Source organism: Pteropus vampyrus, unplaced genomic scaffold (genome assembly GCF_000151845.1).
Source record: "Pteropus vampyrus isolate Shadow unplaced genomic scaffold, Pvam_2.0 Scaffold5, whole genome shotgun sequence".
Taxonomy (NCBI): Eukaryota; Metazoa; Chordata; class Mammalia; order Chiroptera; family Pteropodidae; genus Pteropus; species Pteropus vampyrus.
In genome coordinates this window covers 18,264,052-18,282,949 of record NW_011888786.1, presented here as the reverse complement: position 1 = coordinate 18,282,949, position 18,898 = coordinate 18,264,052, and the positions used below count along the sequence as shown (strand labels likewise).

The 18,898-nt window shown below is 34.3% G+C and overlaps 1 protein-coding gene and 1 pseudogene across 1 annotated transcript in view; both read right to left on the bottom strand.

The window, feature by feature from the left end:
- Positions 1-8,084: 8,084 nt before the first annotated feature.
- Positions 8,085-18,898, bottom strand: part of KLHL5 (kelch like family member 5) — a 57,175-nt gene continuing 46,361 nt past the window's right edge. The window contains exons 10-12 of the mRNA XM_023533969.1: positions 15,342-15,554; positions 13,545-13,716; positions 8,085-9,207 (exon numbers count right to left, since the gene is read on the bottom strand). Coding sequence (XP_023389737.1) covers positions 9,151-9,207; positions 13,545-13,716; positions 15,342-15,554 — 442 coding nt within the window. The 3' untranslated portion in view covers positions 8,085-9,150. The remainder of the gene's footprint in view (positions 9,208-13,544; positions 13,717-15,341; positions 15,555-18,898) is intronic.
- On the bottom strand, positions 9,540-13,534 carry LOC111743869 (annotated as a pseudogene).

The window sequence follows — 18,898 nt, the reverse complement described above, 5'->3', positions numbered from 1 at the left end:
ATATCCCAAAGAATTAAAAAGGCACTCAAACATTGTACATGTATGTTTATAACAACACTATTCACACTAGCCAAAAGGTGGAAACAATCCAAATGTCCATGAATGGACAAACCAATTGTGGTATAAACACACAGTGGAATATTATTTAGCCATAGAAGGGAATAAAGTGTGACACATTATATGCTACAACATGGATGGATCGTGAAAATATTCTAAGTAAAAGAAGCCTGTCATAAAGTCACAAATAGTATGATTCTATTGATATGAAATAGTCCAGAATAGGTAAATCCATGGAGATAGAATGCAGATTTATGGTTGCCAGGAGCTGGCGGAATGGGGAATGGGGAGAAACTGCTTAATGGCTATAACTTTGCTTTTGGGGCTGATGAAAAGCTTTTGGAACTAGGAAAAAGAAATTAAACTGCTTTTCAAGTGCTTTAAAAAGAAATAAAATAAAATTATTCTTTTCGTGATGTGAATCAACAAAATCACAGCCCCATTAGACCTCACTTAGGATTCCTAATTTTTCTCTGAGAAAAGTACTCCAATCATTCACCTCCGCATTTTTTTACTCAACCCAAGGCATTCTGGCTCTTATTCCCCCTTCTCAGTGGTTCGCTGGAGCCCAACAGCACTGGCTCATGAGAGCTGATTGTGCATCTGTCTTCCCAAATTTGCATTTAGTGATGTCATGTTGGTAGCTTGAAATTGTTACCTGGTGGAAGTGTTTACACCATTGAATTTGGTAAATGCTACAAATCAGAGATTTTTTTTCCCCCCACAGAGTCCAGTGTTAAACATTTATCAAGACACAACTGCTTCTACTTTGTTAACTGCTAATTGTCAAAATCATGGTCAATTTTCAGTTCATCATTTTCATGTATAATTAAGTTATCGCAGGCTCTCCTGGCATAGGTCATGACATGAGGTGTAGGATTAGTGATTGTGTCATAATGGAAATATATACTAAAAGTAAAGGAAGCACAGAAGTAGGGGAAAGTAGAGAAGAAATAGCTCATGTATTAAAGAAATTGACATTCGTTTTCTGTAATCCCAAAAATTTACATGACATTACCAATAGTTAGTGTGAAGCCAAAAAAGGGTTTTCTAAACTATCAATGATAAAAAAAAAAACTATGATCAATCATACCAAAGCAAAGTGAATTCCCCTTCTACCTTTCCATTCTCTATGGAAAATATGAGAAAACTGTTACCACATGAAACAGTGATCAATAAGTAGGAAACTAAAACATGTAGGAGGAAAGTACTATAGTGTCATATTAAGCAGTCAGTTAATAAAATTATTGCATTCTTTAACTTGTACCTTATAGGTACTTAGCAAATGTTTACTAGAATAAACTGAACTAATTTCTGAAAATGTGTTCTTATCCATAATCAGTTTAATATGTGGTCTGTAAATCTTATTATTTGGGGTGCACTGACCATTGAAGGGAATCTCACTGTTTTTATCATATTTTTTCCTCTGAATTATCTTATGTTCATAATCTAGCTCATTTATTACTTATCTTGTCCATGATTTTAAAAACTACTTTTCATTTTAGACCATCACAAATATCTTCTTAAATAACTTTGTTGAAGACATTCCATTTCTTCTGCAATAATACTGTACAGCCTCACTGATTTGGTATAATTTGGGAAAAGCTCACCTAAATTAGTGAAACCTTCTGAATAGTATGTTATTTTAAAATATATATCTTGTGCATGCTAAATAAAGCTAGGAAAGTATTATCCCACAGAGGTCCTCAGGGAACTTGAACAGATAATGATTTGCAATCTCATAATTATGTGAATAAATGGCTCTCTTAAAAGTGCTTGTGGGCGCTTGAAAAGTTTGCTTTTGGCATAGCATAGCCCTCTTAATCTGTTCAGCTACTATAACAAAACATCACAGACTGTGTGGCTTATAAACAGCAGAAATTCATTGCTCACAGTTCCGAAGACTGGAAGTCTGAGGTCAGGGTGCCAGCACGGTCCAGTGAGGGCCCTCTTCGAGTCACAGACTTCTCAGTGTATCCTCACATGGTGGCAGGGGATAGGGATCTCTCTGAAGCCTCTTTTAAAGGACACTAACATTCATGAAAGGTTTACCATCACAACATGAACACTTTCAAAAGGCCCACCTACTAACACCATAACTTTGGGAGGATAGAATTTCAACAAATGAATTTGGCTGGGCCCAAACACTCAGACTATAGCAAACAAGAGGGCCTCAATTTGAACTTGGTCTATCAGTGACAATCTGAGGGGAGCAAAAGCCACCATTGTGTGAGGTTGGCCGAGGTAATGATTCTCTGCTGTGGCTGCACATTAGGTTCACCTGGGTTCTGATGGGGACTGACATCCTGAAATGTCATATCTGGGGTAGAGTCCAGCAATTTAGATATTTTTAGAGTTCTTTATGTAATCCTAATGTGATGCTGAGGTATAGAATCATGGGACTAGGTGGTGCAAGAAATGGGGTGATAACTCCTATAGTACTCTGGGATATCCCAAAATGTTGTATCTGACAGGTATGAACATCAAGAGATGGTCAGATGATATTTGACCTACACTGTTGAATCCTGGAGCTGAAAGGGACCTGAGCAATCATCTAGCACAATCTTTGTAATGACTATTTCTTTAGGTTTTTTTTTATTTAAGTATAGTTGGTATACAATAAGGTGATTCAATATTTATATACCTTACAATGTGATCACACTAAGTCTAGTAAGCAATGACTATTTCGTACTATGAAGGATTTCAGTAACATAAATTACTATAAAATTTCCCTACCACCCAAATATTGGGTAGCATGCCCATGACATTTGAAAATTTGTTGTAATGTTGCTGGAGGAAGAGAAAATAGACCATTTTGGTAATATACTTTAGCTGTCAGTAGTCCATATTGCTACTTAAATAAGGTCAAAAGGGAAGAGCAGGCAGATGGTATATGCAGGCCTGCCTGCAGATTGCATCTCTGGCAGTTTTGACCATCTGGCACTTCTCCATATTATTTTGTCATGTACAGATAGAAGAGACAACTGTTTTCCTTAATTTGAATACAACAGTAAATTAGCTGACATTTCCCTCCTTCCTCTCTACGTATCTGATGCTGCTTCAGCTTCCTCACTTCTTGAACATCCTCTGGCTTTCCCACTTCCACGCTCATGTTTTACAGCCCTCTCCTAATTTCATTACCTGCCCTCCCGCCACACACACACCAGTATGTGAAAAAGAAACCTCTGGGATTCTCCTCCCTCTGCTTCAGAATCTGTGATACTATAAACTTGCATTCCAATACCTTTGAGGTGACTTAGAGACCAAGTTTATTTCATTTTTATATTCAACCAGTAATTAGCAAGAGCCTATTTATGTAAAGGTGTAACAACAGTAGGTAAAATGCTAAGTGCTTCAGGGGATACAGAAATATACCCCAGTACATGCCCTGAAGAAACTAACATTCTTTGCCCGTTTTTTTTTGTTTTATGATCTATTATCACGTAAGATTTTAGTCTCTCTACAGTTTTGCTCAATATCTTATTGATCAGAAAGTTTACGCTACATGAATTTTCAGAGTAACTCAATCCCCCAGCCCTTCTCTGCAGCTTCGCTACTGAGTTTCTGATACAGAATCAGATAAGTAGGTCAGCTTTTATCAGACTTATTACCCAGTATTTTCTTTCTCTGAAGTTCTCACACAGCACAGCTATTCTTGTCACTGACATAGAGACAGCTCTTTGAATGACTTCAAACTTCTCGCTTCTAACTTCTTTGTTCCACTGAAGATTAAGCAAGGTCTTCTTTCCTTCCACAGAATTCACTCATTTATATCGCTTTTGAACTGCTCAGTTTATCATGTAGATTTATGAAGATACATAACTTTAAAGGAAACTATTTTTAAAATTTAGTTGATTCTCCTTCTTAATTTCAAGTAGAATGTTTTTACTAACCTAAAAAGTGACACTTGTTCTGAGTAGAATTCATTCAGAAATATGTAACTAGCTGACTAGTCCTAAAACATAGTGCAGTCACAATAGCTTTAATACCTTGGGCACGCCACCACTCACGGCATGACCAGTGGGCATTCAGTCAGTGTTTGCCTTCCCAACTTGTAGTAGTTATTTTTAAGGCACAAACATTATACAGGTAATATTCATTATCTAATATAAAACTATTTAAAATACATCAATTAAATATAATTGTTTATTATCCACAAAGAAATGTCATCAAATGGAACCACTTTCAGCCAGGCAAAGACCGAGGACACAGAATATGGTTCCAAAGCTTCCCTGGCTTCACTCTCTAAATGTATTTCATTAGCCCAAAGGACATAATTACCCAGGGCTGAGGGAAAACAGGGTGGCGGTCAAGGCTTGTCATGATGCTAATACCCGTATCAACCAATGCTGCATTTTTCAAGAGATTCACAAGGTGTCAGAGTTGCTCAGGCCCAGGAGTAGATACAAAATAAATATTCTTTCTTAGGCCTTACAAGTAAGGGCAGTCTCCGACGAGGGGGCTGGTGCATTCTTATAAAGTATCTGAGATCCAGAGGATAAAAAATTAACTTTCATGGTATTTGATATTTTTACACCAATTAAAAAATAAAAATATCTCATGGAAATTTATAATTTAGTCATAGAGCAAAATTATATGTCATTTTACTAAATATTTGTTCCTAAGACTTATTGCCAACAATTCCAAACATGATGCAGAATTTATGAAAAAATAATGTATCTTGACTTTCGACAAACATCTATGGAATACATATCGTGCACCAGAGTCTGGGGAAGAGCTCCCAATCAAACTTTCCCCTTATGTTTGTCATTATTTATCACTTTCTTAGACTAGAATTAAGATCTAAAGAGCCTGTCAGATTTTTAAATTCATTTACTTGCAAATTATATTTTAAAAATTATCTTTGGGATGAATGTAAATGCAGAGTTTAAATCCTAGTGACATCTATCGATGCTGATTGTTATGACATTTAAATAACAATTTGTAATGCACCTAATAAAGCTCTTTATTGTTTTAAATATCCGTAAGTGACATTTAGTACCTTCGCCATGTTGTGTAACCATTATCACTAATTAGTTCCGGAAAATTTTCATCACCCTGAAAGGAAATTCCTTCCTCATTTAAGCAGTCATTCCCCATTCTCTCTTCCTCCCAGTTATTCAATACTATTTGCTCAAGAGACTAGTCTTCTTCTCCATTGAATGGCCTTGGCACCCATGTCGAAAATCAACTGACCATGGTGTACTGCCCATAGTTTATTTCTGGATTTTCTGTTTTATGTTATTGGCCTATATGTTTATCCTTACAGCGGTACACTGTTTTGATTACTGTAGCTTTGTAACAAACTTTGAAATCAGGAAATGTGACTCTTCCAACTCCGTTCTTTTTTTAAGATTTTTCTTGGCTCTTTTGGGTTCTTTGCAATTCTATATGAATTTTAGGGTCAGCTTTTCCATTTCTGCAGGTCTTTAATTTCTTTCAGCAATGTTTTGAACTTTTCAGTATACAAGCCTTGAACCACCTTGGTTAAATTTATTTTCATTATTTTATTATTTTTGATGTTATTGGAAATAGTTTTCTTAATTTTTCTCAATTTTTTTTTGCCAGTGTATACAAATCAGTCAACATTTGTGCCTTGCTCTTGTATTCTGCAACATTCCTGATTTTGTTTATTAGCTCTAATAGGTATTTTTTGGGGGGAAGGAGATAGTTTAAAATTTTTTGTAGGATTGTGTAGCGGCCAATAAAGAGAGTTTTACTTCTTCCTTTTTAACTGGATTCCCTTTCTCTTTTTTTTGCCTAATTGCTCTAGCTAGAACTTCTGGTACAATGTTGACCAGCACTGGTTAAAGTGGTCATTTTTCTAATCTTAGAGAGAAAGCTTTCAATCTCTCAGTGCTTAGTATGTTGTTAACTGTGGATTTTCATGAATGCTTTTTAATAGGTTGAAGAAATTCTATTCCTTTCTTAGTTTGCTAAGTATTTTTACCATAAAAGGATGTTAGATTTTATCAAATGCTTTTTCCTATCAATTGAGATGATCATATTTATTTTCTTCTTTATTCTGTTTTTCTAATAATAGCTTTATTTTCATGTCACTTTTCTAGTTTCTTCTACCTGTTGCTCCCTTCATTCTGTTTGTGGTATATTAGACAGATTGATTTTTGTATGTTGAACTATCCTGTAGTCTTAAATAAATTTTACTTTGCATGTTGTATAATCTGTCTTTGTCTAATTTTGATATCAAGATACTTCTGGCCTTATAGAATGAATTAGGAAGTGTTCTCTCCTTTTTGGGAGGAAGAGTGTAAGAAGCACTGATGTTAATTCATCTTAAAATGTTTGGTAGAAATTACGGCGAATCCATCTGGTTCTGTACTTTCTGTGTTAAAAGGTTTGTGGTTCTTGATTCAATCTCTTGTTATATATATGCTTAGATTTTGAAAATTTTTCCTTGAGTCAGTTTTGGTAATTCACTTGTTTCTAGAAATTTGTTCATTTCATGTAGATTATCTAATTTGTTGGCAACAAAGCTTACTTTTGATGAATAAATTTGGTTATGGTTCAGTCATCCAAAATACCATAACATTTATCGAATATTTATAAAACTTGGAAATTACATCCTGTTTCTTACATTTACTTTTTAAAAGCAAAATGTATATAAAATTCCATAAGCGATTTAGGCAAAATTTCCTCCAATACTGAGAAACCAAAATTTTCTAATAGGAGTGTGACTGGAATAAATTTACTTCTAAAAAGCATAAACCTTTATTTTTCTCCTGACTCAATGATTCCCCACATAAAATGAAGCTCTCTTTTTCTACCTAGAAATAGGAATAAGTGTGGACTCCTGAGCCAGAATGCCTGAGTCAGAATCCCTGCTCTTCCACTTACTTGCCATGTTTAATCTTAGGGTTAACCTCTCTGTGTCCCAGTTTCCTCCTCTGTAAAAAAGAATAACAATAATAGAACTAACCTCATTAAGGTTGTTGTGAGGATTAAGTGCATTCATGCATGCAAAAACTTGGTTCCTGGTTCATAATAAGCATTCAATAATTATTAGCAAATATTATTTTTCATAAGGTGATCATTATTTGGGGTTAAAATAAAAAACAATTAGACATCTCAATGGAGAGACTAAGAGTAAAAGTCAAGGCAGCAATGTTGGATGATGGATACAAGGAAGAATCATATTTTCCTCTAGATTTATAAGACCTCAGACAAGGAAAAGAATAAATGTTTTGGCAAATGCTTTGTCATTAGAACTGATATACTTTACTAGTATCCAGGAAAACAGGTCCCACTGACTGCAAAACTGCATTAGAGAGGCCTTCTAGTGGGGGAAAATCAAAGAGACTGTTCTAATGAATCCCACACAAAAGAAAGGAAAGTCCTCAGAGAGAATCAGTTCCTTCACTTTAACATGAGTCTGGCTCCCCTGTGGGCACAGGGAACCAGATGGCAGATGAGCATTCGAAGGACTGATCACAAGGATAAGTACTTCCTTTTAAATGACAGGTCTAAACCTTCACAAGGGATGATGTACTGAACGTTTCCACTTTAGACTTTTTTCTTTTGTTTCTTATACCTTTTCCTCTTCTCGCCACTTTCTTAAATATATATAGTCTAGAGCTGATCTCTCCTTGTTAGGAATGTAATTGAATTCATAAATATAATATAATGAATATATGAAATATTATTGTATTTGTTACTATCACTATTATTTTCTTAGCACCCACACTGGTAAAATAACTACAGGATTTGTTGTTTTCGGAATAGCAGTACTCAGTTTTTTGATTTCCAAAATAGAAACAATGTAGAAACATTTCATCAGCATTCAAAATTAGCTCAAGAAAATGTTTTCTCTAATTTTTAAAGAAAGTAACTAAAATAAAGGTTATCTTATATAAAAGGTAAAAATATACTAACTATAACACTGTATTTTAAAAGATGGGCATTTAGTTTATACTCATTTTATCTTGATATAAGTTAATGAGTTATACCTTAAGGAATTTTTCATAAAATATTACCACTCAGTGTGTTTTTTCAAACAATAAACAATTCACTTTGAGTATTAACATTCACAGATGTAATTAGAGTTTACAAATGTACAAAACTTTGGGTAATAAACACTTTAAACTTATTTTTCAAACATTCAGTAAGCCCATTCCCCCCCCCACAAACTGTTTGATTACAAAGAAGCACGAAGGGTTACTAACTGTGGTAAAACATAAGAAACAAGGCAGGGGAGGCAAATAACAGTTGAGAACATCAGAATATCCAACCAGTTTTTGTCAATATCAAAAGACAAAATTAAAATATCTTTTATAAAAGACAATAAATCCATATAATTATACACTAGTTGGATGAAAGAACATTACAGGGTATATAACATTTATTTCCTCTACATAAATTTGCATATCTTAAATTTAATGAAAAACATCATGTTTCAATTCCAATTTGAAAATATCATAACATTTAGTTCTTGGTGAACCTAGATGTAATAGGATGAATATTTAAATAGACTCCCAAAATCATATCATGTTTTCATTTGGTCATTACGGTTTTAACTCAATATTTTTCTGTATTCATTGGAACTAACCCCATTTTAGAAATAAAATATACAACCAAAGCACATATAATACAGCTATTTCTGAAAAAACTAAATAACAGTCTTCAGTATGTCATTAAAAGAGTGGTTATACTTAAACAAACAAGCAAACAAGTGAATACAAATTACTGCAACTCATGTATGATAAAGTTACAAAGCAAAATGTTGGAAGTTTTATCTGGCATAATACGAGAAATACAGATAATGTGAGTAAAATGTGCTTGATTATTAAGAAATGAAGTTCCCAATTAACACCAGGCTGTGTTTAGGAGCAGTGCATTTGTCTCATTTTACATTTGGAATGTATGTTCTTAATCTACCACCTGTAGTTTTGATTTACTAAGAAATGAAAGTGTATAATCCTGGTTCACCCTCCCTTGTTTTAACATCTTCAGTTTGAGATCGAGCACTTTGTGCCCAGGAACGTGGCACTGCAAATTTACTAAAAATGTATCCATTGATAGTAGAATGTAGTAAATTCATAAAAGAGGATATCTTCATTTAGAAATCGAAGCACTATGTTATAATTTTACAGTCACTACACAAGCCCCAGCTCTTCCTAGGCACAGTGGAGCGACCTAAAAAGAAAAAAGAAGATATATGTGTTAGGTTTGTAGGTAAAAATGTTGATAATAATAGATCAGTTGGTGAAATACTGAAATAGTCTGTACTTGTCGGCAAAGAGTCGCTGCCTGGAAACCCTGTCGCCCCAGGCCTATCACTGGCGTGGTCCCTTCTCCAAAACCCTCCCAAAGTCAAACTTTCATAGACCAAATTGTTTGGGGTATATCACATGATTATGTATTATTCATTTCTCTTTAAAGGTGATTTTCTTTTTTATTAATTGAGATAAAATTGCCATATACCATTATATTAGTTGCATAATGATTCAATATTTGTATCTTTTACCAAAAATTGTTCTTTTTTTTTTTTTTTTAAATAGCTCAGGAATTGTTCTACATGAAACATGATATTTTGGTCAAAATGATGTTCAGTATAGATGTGAAGAAATGCTGAATACTTAAAAGCAACTTGGTGACTAATATGGAGAAAATACCAAGTATTATCTAGACAGGCCTTTGCATGAGAAATGTTATCTCAGAGAGAGTAGGCAAAACACACTGCATGCCTGGGATCTGCTTACTCCAGAGAACCAGTGACTTCACATTTATTGACTGCCTTCTCTGTGCATGGCTAAAAAGTCTAAACCCATTCTACTGCTTTTAAGCAGAGTAATTAAATAATAAATGCCATCCATTCGACTCCCTAGCAGTGAAAACAAATCTGATGAGTCAACTCTATGACAGAGAGAAGTGTGGGGTGCTAGGTGAAGGAATATTATTGTGGATAAGGAACAGCTCTTAAATCTTTCACTTATTGTGTTTCACTTATTGTTCTTTTTTTAAAACCTACCCTAGACACTATGCAATTCATAGTGGAAATGAAAGTGTAAAAAGAATAGTTTTTAAAGAAGGACTACTCTGAGAACAGTAAGAATCTATGCATTTCACCTAAGAGAAACAAAACACAGCATTTGGGAAGGATGACTAATACAAAGTATTAAGAAAGTCTTTGTACTTATATACGTGGGGGTATGTCATAAAGTGTTTCTCTCAAACACATGATATCAAAATGACTTCCAAATCAGTTGACACCTCCACCCCCAGACCAATGAGCGCATTTTAAGAACAAAGCAGATTTCAATTGTAATAGAATTCTCAGTGGTTTTGATCACTGTTATATCTCCTTGAACAAATATCTATTTAAAAATTATATCTACTTACAATATTCTAGGAGTGACCTCTAAGTCATTTAAATCAAAGCATTTGTTTGTAATTACCAGCTTTTCTCAAAACACCCAAGACACTAAGTCTCTACATTATGAATAGTAGATGTTGTCATGACAACCAACTAGAAAGTTTAGCTTAGAGAATTTGTTAAACACAATGCAGTCACCTCCTGCTTTGAGTCAAGGCTGGTAGAGGTGTGGGTGGTGGCTTAAGAATTTGTAATCTCATTTTGTTCCTTGGACATGTTCTCTTGTCCATTAGATGGAACACTGAATGGAAAACATTTATTTTCCAGATGCCATGGTTTTAAGTTCACATTTAGGTGTTTTAAAATAGTAATAGAGGTGGCGTGCACACAAAATAGCTATGTGGTCATAGATTATTAATTCTGATACAAAGTGATTTAGTATAAAGTATTAATTATCTGTAATAATAATACTGGGTAATAGGTTTCCTTTATAACTGGCCTAAATCAAGCATATCTCAGAGAGGAAGATAGTCTTCTCTCTATTTTTGGGCTCCTTGGTTACCATTCACAACTACTTCTGGGAAGGCTGATGGGAGGTAATCACATAATAGCTAATAAAATCCTGTAGCTCTAACTCAAGTCCTTAAATTATCCCTTCTTCCCTCCACCAAGAGATCTCATTTACTTAAGTCGCTTACTTAAGAAACAAGATCAAGGTCACACAATCTAAATCCCTTTTTCTATCTCTTATAAACTCAGTATCTTTCTATACTCATATTCACATCTGCCTCCAGCCTTGGACTCTTTCTGCTCTCATTTCTATCTCTATTTTGAAAAAGATCCTTGGCTCAAATTCTAACTCCACCATTTATTTGCCGTGTGACCTTGGGTCAGCTACGTAACCTCTATGTGTCTCAGATTTCTCATCTGATATAGTGGGGAAATAATAGTACTTAACCTAATAGGGTTGTTGGGAGGATTAAATAAGTTATTTAAAGTGCTTAGAACAGAGCCTAGTATGTAAAATGTGCTTGATAAACATTAACTTTCTATCATTATTTTAAATTTCATGCCTCTCTAACTCCCTAATTTACTTTTATTCTCTACTTTTTCCACTGTGTGATGGCTTCTGCTTCTATAATATTCTCAAAGGTCCCTATAAAGCTTCATGAACGACAAATTACCTCCATTCCTTCTTATAATGTTGAAACACTCTTTTTCTATTTAAAGACTCTATTCTGTTACCTTCTAAGACTCTCTCTGATCATTCCTTTGCTGTTTTCTTCAGAAGCTGCACCTCTCAATTTGACCCAGTAAGTGTAGAAAGAAAAGGACAGCATTTGGTAACATCTCTTGAATCCATCTATATATTTAACTCTTCGAGCCTTACCACTGAGCAATCTTCTAAATGTTTTTCCTTTTATCCAGGCTTCACTTCTCCTGCCCTTAACCCAAGGTATCCTGTCCCCAACAGCTGCCACGTGAACATTCTATTATCATATCACTCTCTTGGTTAAAAGTCTCCACTGGCTTCTCATTACCAAACTCTGCAGCTTGACCTTCACAGCCCCTCCATCTGACCCCAACCCTCCTCTCCAGTAAGAACTCTCACTCTACTCAAGCATGGATCCTTATACCCAGCCACACTTCCTCAATATAGCCTGCATAATTCTGCTCCAGTGACATTTCTTTCACGTTTTCTCATACAATTTTCCCTTTCTTTCTACCTTTTTAAATTGGATCAATTCATTAATGCTTAGCTTAAGTCCAACTTCTTTCTCACTGAAGCCCTCTCAACAACTATTTTCTTTTTTCTCTTTGGTTTCCCATACCATTCACCGCCTATGCCATGGGACACTTCACATCGCCCACTCTACATTGTGGGTTCTCCCCTTACATTTGCAGATCTTACTTAAGTAGTTAAGTTCTATGACAGTGGAGATTCTCATAAGTTTTGTTTTCTTAGCAGTACTTACCATTGCTTCTTGTAAGAAAACTTTGGCTCAATTAAACATCTGAGTGTCTTTTATGTACCAGATACTGAATTAGGGCACAAAATTCCTGATTCTGATCTTGGTTATGATGGAAAGAAAGATCTCAAAAGATCATTCCTAGAAGTATTGGGCCTGCCCAGAGATAGACACAGCTGGAACTCTTTTTGTTAATAAGCTTGTCAGGTCAAGTTCCCTGCTAGTTAATGTAATTTAGGATTGCCATCTTTATTAGGTTCTGACCAAGCATTTGATCTGCTCCCAAATATCAGTGGTTTGAGTATTTAAAATTTATTGGTCATATATGGGTAAGTGGTTCAAATTTTCTGACTCCTATCTTTGTTTCTAATTTTCCACCTTCTCTTCTCCCTCACTTTTTTTATATGCCATAAGTTTATTTTCAAATGTATCTAGTATGCTGAGTTCAACAGTTTGATCCATTTTTCAAGGGGACTGCATCTCTTAAAATGCTCTTCACATCTGTTTCACGGATTAACTAAAACATCCGTGAAACATTATTTCTTAAGCAGTTGGTGTCTTACTATAAAGAAAGGTGCAGCAAACCCAGATCCGAAGTACACAGTCACCATAGCTAGCAACTGCCATTTATTTTCTACTGAAAATAGCAAATTCTTCCCTGGGCCCTCCTCACAGCAGCTCCTACGGACCACCGAGGCTGTGTCCCTCTGGATGCTCTGTCCCCACATGGTGCGGCTGGAAGCCCTGCAGATGGTATAGGGACTGGAAGCTGAGGAAATGGAGGTAGCACAACAAGTCCTTTTTTCACGACCTCGCTGTCCTGCATGCAAGGACCGAAAAGGAAGATGGAAAATGGCTCCTCTCCCTTTTTTGTAGTCCTCTTGTGGTCCTATCAGCTCTATCAATACTATAACTCTTCATCAATCGCCAGCAAGCAAATGGTGGCAGACCAACTAATAATAATTTATCTGAGTTGTATTAGCTTACACTTTAAAGGTAATTTTGGATTTTAATTACATTTTAAAATTAAACATTCCCTCATTTTCTTATAGTTAATGAAGAGATGATTTTACCATGTTGAGGCTATATATTTCTATATCAGACAAAATTGAGAGGATTTGTCTTACCAAAAGAATTGTTTTAACAAAAACAGAGTGAGTGTAATAATAAAAAATGAAATGCCATACCTGGGTCCACTCATTTGTCTGGGGATCATAGGCCTCCACTGTATTAAGGTAAGTCTGTCCATCGTACCCTCCTACGGCATATAATTTATCACCAAGTAAACAGACACCCACGGCATCTCTGCTGATGCTCATAGATGCCACTGCAGTCCACACATCTGTTTTGGGATCATATCTGAAAGAAAATTTTAGAATTGAAGCTGTTACTGTTCTCACAATAATTTACGTAAAAATAGTTTTGTTCTTTAAGCCTATTTTTTCTTATTATCCACTATATAAAGTACATTTGAGTATATTTTAGAGAACAGCAATATCTTCCTGAAAACATTTAACTTACATAGCAGATGCAGAACAATTAAACTATTCGAGAGTTAATGTAAATACTGAAAACTGCTTTCAGGTTTTAGATTGCCTACTGAAAATCTGAGGAAATCAATACGCGAAGAGCTACGTAAGATGACTTCATCTCAATTATGTGGCTGTCCACTTTTGGACCTTCTGTTCTTCTCATGATGTTAACTAGAACTGCCAAAAGCTGTCTATCTAAGAGCAGCTATATCATGTTAAGATGACCTATATTGCTTCTAATACCTCTTATATCGATGAACAACTTTTCATTGGATGTATACTACAGTGAGCCTGCAGTAATTTATGGGGCAAAGTATATAAAGACTTCCATATTCCTTTCTTGGATTATACATGTAACAAGCATAGTCTGAATATTTTCTCCCCAGTACAGGTGACATTCAAGTGTAACATTCCTGCTTTCTGAAAAACACCAGCCAACTCTGCTTGTTATTTCACAGAAAGCACTCATTGCTCATTGTCATCAACAAAGTTCTGTTTCACTTTTCATTCTTCTTCTAGTTATTTATATTTATTATATCAATCTCGAGTCTCTCTCTTTCTCTCCCCTTCCCTCCCCCTTCTTCCCTCTCCCTTTCTCTCTCATTAACTTCCCATTGCACTTTAAAATCCAAAATCTTTAATAAGGTCTCAAGACTCTACATGACCTGCTGATACCTCCACCCCATTCTTCCTCCTTTCCTGACACTCTCTCCACACTCTGTTCTCCAACTACAGCGGCCGCCTTTCAGTTTTCTGAATGAATCTCACTGCTTTCTGCTTTGGAGTATTCATACGTGCTCCTATTGGCTCTACCTCCTAAATCCATTCAATTTTCTTCATTCCTTGAACTCGACTAAACACAACAGATGGGAACCTGAACTAATGTCCGAATCTCCCACTGATGTTAGGTTCTTTACCTGGCCCCATACTTGAGTTTCATGAGGTCAGTTTGGATGACTTATTAAAGCTTTTAAGCCTTATTAGGCTTTTATTTTAATATTTCATATTCTTTCATTTTATACCAAAATGTGTTAGAAATGTCCTATTCCTTTTCACTTCTTACTTAACTTCCAGCCTCTAATTCATTCTCTCTGAAATTCACCGAGCTCCTTTTCTTACTAGATATAGTGTCCAGTACAAAATAGGTCCACAATAAACTTGTCATATGATTCTATTAATAAATTATATAATCAAATTTAAGATAAAGTTTAAGTAGGCAGCAACATGATGAGAGAAGAATCTGAGGAGGCTGTTAGGAGACAGGCTGAGACATGGCCAGAGCAGATAACCCAAAATTCACAAAGCTCCTACCACATACCACCTTGCATATGGTAGATGCTCAATAAAGAATTAATTTGTCTGGAAGTATCAGAGGCTTATATTTGTATGATGATGATGATGATGATGATGATGATGATGATGATGATGATGTTTTCCTTCACAGGAAATTACCTTTCCACACAGTCTGAGAGTCTGGAAGTTAAGTTGGATGCGGGAGCATCGTGTCCTCCAATAGCATACAGCAGTCCGTTCCAGGTGGTTACTCCAACTCCCCCTCGCCTTTTTGACATTTGTGCACACAGTGTCCATTTATTAGTATGAGGATCAAAACATTCTACTGACTTGAGACAAGAACTTCCATCACGACCACCGACTGCATAAAGTCTGTAAGAAGAACAGAATGAAAACTAAGAAATAGTGCTATTATTATGTCTAAGACAAGATTCTTCTTCTTTACAGTATTTCTTTGAAATTAAAGTGCCATCAATTACAAGACAGGCTGTCAATTTATGTGCCACTAGAAAGATGATATGCCACCAATTAAAAGACATATGTATGTCATATGTATGCATATATCAGATGTTACTGCATATCATATACATAAAAAGAAAACAAACGCACATGAGCATTGACAACTGTTCACAGCTGCCATCTGTTTGACATCTGTTTGACAAGTCACTCTTGATTGTAAGATGCATTGAATTTTTAGAGATGTTAAACTGTGTCTTAGAATACTGAGAAAATATCGTATATAACTATAACATGACTTATTTCTTAAATAACTAAGATAGGAAAGAAACTAACCTTCTCTGAGCACCTATCACAGGCTAGATACTTTACCTGTATTAATTTAATCATCACAGTGATGCTACAAGAAACCATTTATATCCCTTTTTCACAGCTGAAGACTCATGGAGATTAAGAGACTTGAATGGGGTCACCCAGTAAGAAGCAGAACAAAGAATTACATTAATAAACAGTTGTATAGTCAACAGTCTTCTGGGATTCACTTGTAATAATGAAATAGGAGAATAAAAGAATAGCTTGAAACAATGGTATATAAATTTATAAATATATTTAAATATATATATAAATGCATTTATATATTTATCATATATAAATAGTGATCATTAATTTAAATTATCACAGAAAAGGATACTGTAAGTTATCCAAAATAAATATGCTATGCTGATGACCTAAATGTTCCTATTATATCAATTTTAATTCATTATCAATCTATATACTGTACTAATTGGAGTCTTTTTCTCTAAATATATGTAAAATATTTAAAATATTTGAATATTTAAATATTTTTATTAAGCACAAAACCTTCTTGTACTTACCATTTACTTGATAAGTTCTTCACAGATATTTTTCTATTAGTTTTTAAAATAAGAATAAATTCAGTTCATTACTTATACAAAAGGCCATACGTTTTTAATTTATAGATGGCTTAGTAACTATTTAACTATCTTTTTATTTTCAAGAAATAATATTTGAACTGTGCCAAATTTCTACCCATTAAAACTCTAAGTATTTATATTAGGGTAATACACATATTCTAAAGACAGATTTCATAATTTTAATTTATAATTTAAAGTAGAATATGCTACCCAAACTGGTTCTTAAATAAGATGACCATACTTTGAACAGCAACATAATGTGTAGTGATATCTTGTTCTAAACTTAAACTATATTAACATGGAAATTGAAATTTATTTGAAATTTTAATTTGTTAAAATTTTTTATCTATTAAAAACTACTTTTATATGTTATTGTACTTAATATTAAACTTTTATATGTTATTGTACTTAATATTAAGCTTTAACCAATACTTAATAGAATTATCTATGTATTGATCACTTGATTATGGAATATTAGAAAGCATCAACAACTAGAAAATATCAGTAATTAAAAATACATGGACACATACATATACCTCAATATACTTCAAAGCACCCTATTTTCTTCACAATGAATTCATGGGTCTTCACTGTGACAGGTGGTGCAGTACAGGGATTAAGAGCATGAACTCTAGAGCCAGAGTCTCTGGATTTAAATCCTGGTTCTGCCACTCATCACTTACTAGCTGTGACCTCTTACCTGCCTTAATTTCATGATCCATAAGATCTAGAAGCCCTGCCTCATAGGCTTATTAATCGTCAAATTTCAAGTAGTTTGAACAGTACCTAAAACATGGTATAACGGTTTAAGGAGAAAAATGAGTTCTGTCTCTATTTGCATTTTTTTAGAAAAATATCATTTTTAGAAGATGTTAAATGTACAGTGTTTATACTGAACTAATATTAAGGGCTAAAATGTATTGGTAACACTTTCTCAAAATCATTATCTCAAGTAATAGCCTTTAAACTGTATTCTAAGAAAAGGATTCGACAGAGGACTTGTGGGGTGTAGGTCCCAAAAATGGTTCATTTCGAATTCAAATTTTAGAAGGTAGTTTTAATTTTCAAAGATATCACCTGGCTCAATTAAATACCATGCAAGATTCAGAACTCATTTTTCTTCCCCGTGACAGCATCTATTACAATAAAAAGAGAAATAGTATGTCAAATTGTGATAGTATCGTACTACATATTTTAAATTGTAAGATTTAGGTCTTGCCTTTTATAAGATCTAATACCTGCAAAGTTGGTAGATATTGTTTAAGATTAAATTTAGGAAAAAAAAAATGTTTTCTCCTATTTGCAAACTACTTGAACGTTTTAACTGAAGTTTCCTGAGATTCCAATTAAATTGCTGTAGTAGTTAAAATAAGTTACCATTTCAGCTTCTTAATTGTGAAACAGGATTTTCTTCATACTGGACAACCAAATCAAAATATATACATAATCTGGGTGTCTTTAAAACAGACTTATAATAAATTTAAAATAAGCTTATAATAAACTTGAACCTCCATTTGCCTTAAGTGTTGAGGTTTTTGTAAGATCTCATTTGAAAGAGAGATTCTACTTCCAAAAGTATTTGTCAGCCAGTGGCTTAAAAGTGGCCTGAGCAACTGGAAGTCTAAATAAAGCTTCTTTCTGTCAAACACGGTAGAAAGAAAAATTTTAACATTTTGAAATTTTTAAGATACAAAATGCAACTCATAAGACATTGAAATAGTTTTCCCTTAAACAACTATACAGTGCAGCAAGAAGCATTGTAAAATAAATTAAAATAACAACAAATTAATCCAGGCTTTTTATTTGCTAGATTAAAAAAATTAAGGCACAGAGAAATGATTTTAACTAAATCACAAAGGAGTGGTAGAGAGAAGATACATAATTAATTTTTTTTCCAATCAACTGCATTCTTTTTTTAAAAAAACTAACAATATAGTTTCTATTTTTTCTAGGTTCTGGATATGTACCTAATAATGGAAACCAACAAAATAGTTTAAAATATTGCTACTTTGTTAAAGCAAGCTCAGAAAAATGTTGATTGATGAATTAACACATACTCTCCTTGGGTGACTAAAGCACCACTGAACCTAAGTGATAGCTGGGTATTCTTCAATAAGGTTGAACACTTCGAATTATGTGCCAGGTACTGTGGTAGGTGTAAGGAACAAAAAATCAGACCAGGTCACACAAGACCATGATCTATCATAGGAGATGGACTAGAAAACAATTACATAACAGAGTGGCACATGCTGCAACACAATTATACACAAATTATGTACAGTAAAAATGCTGAGCCTGGAATGAACAATGAGCATAGAGGGAATG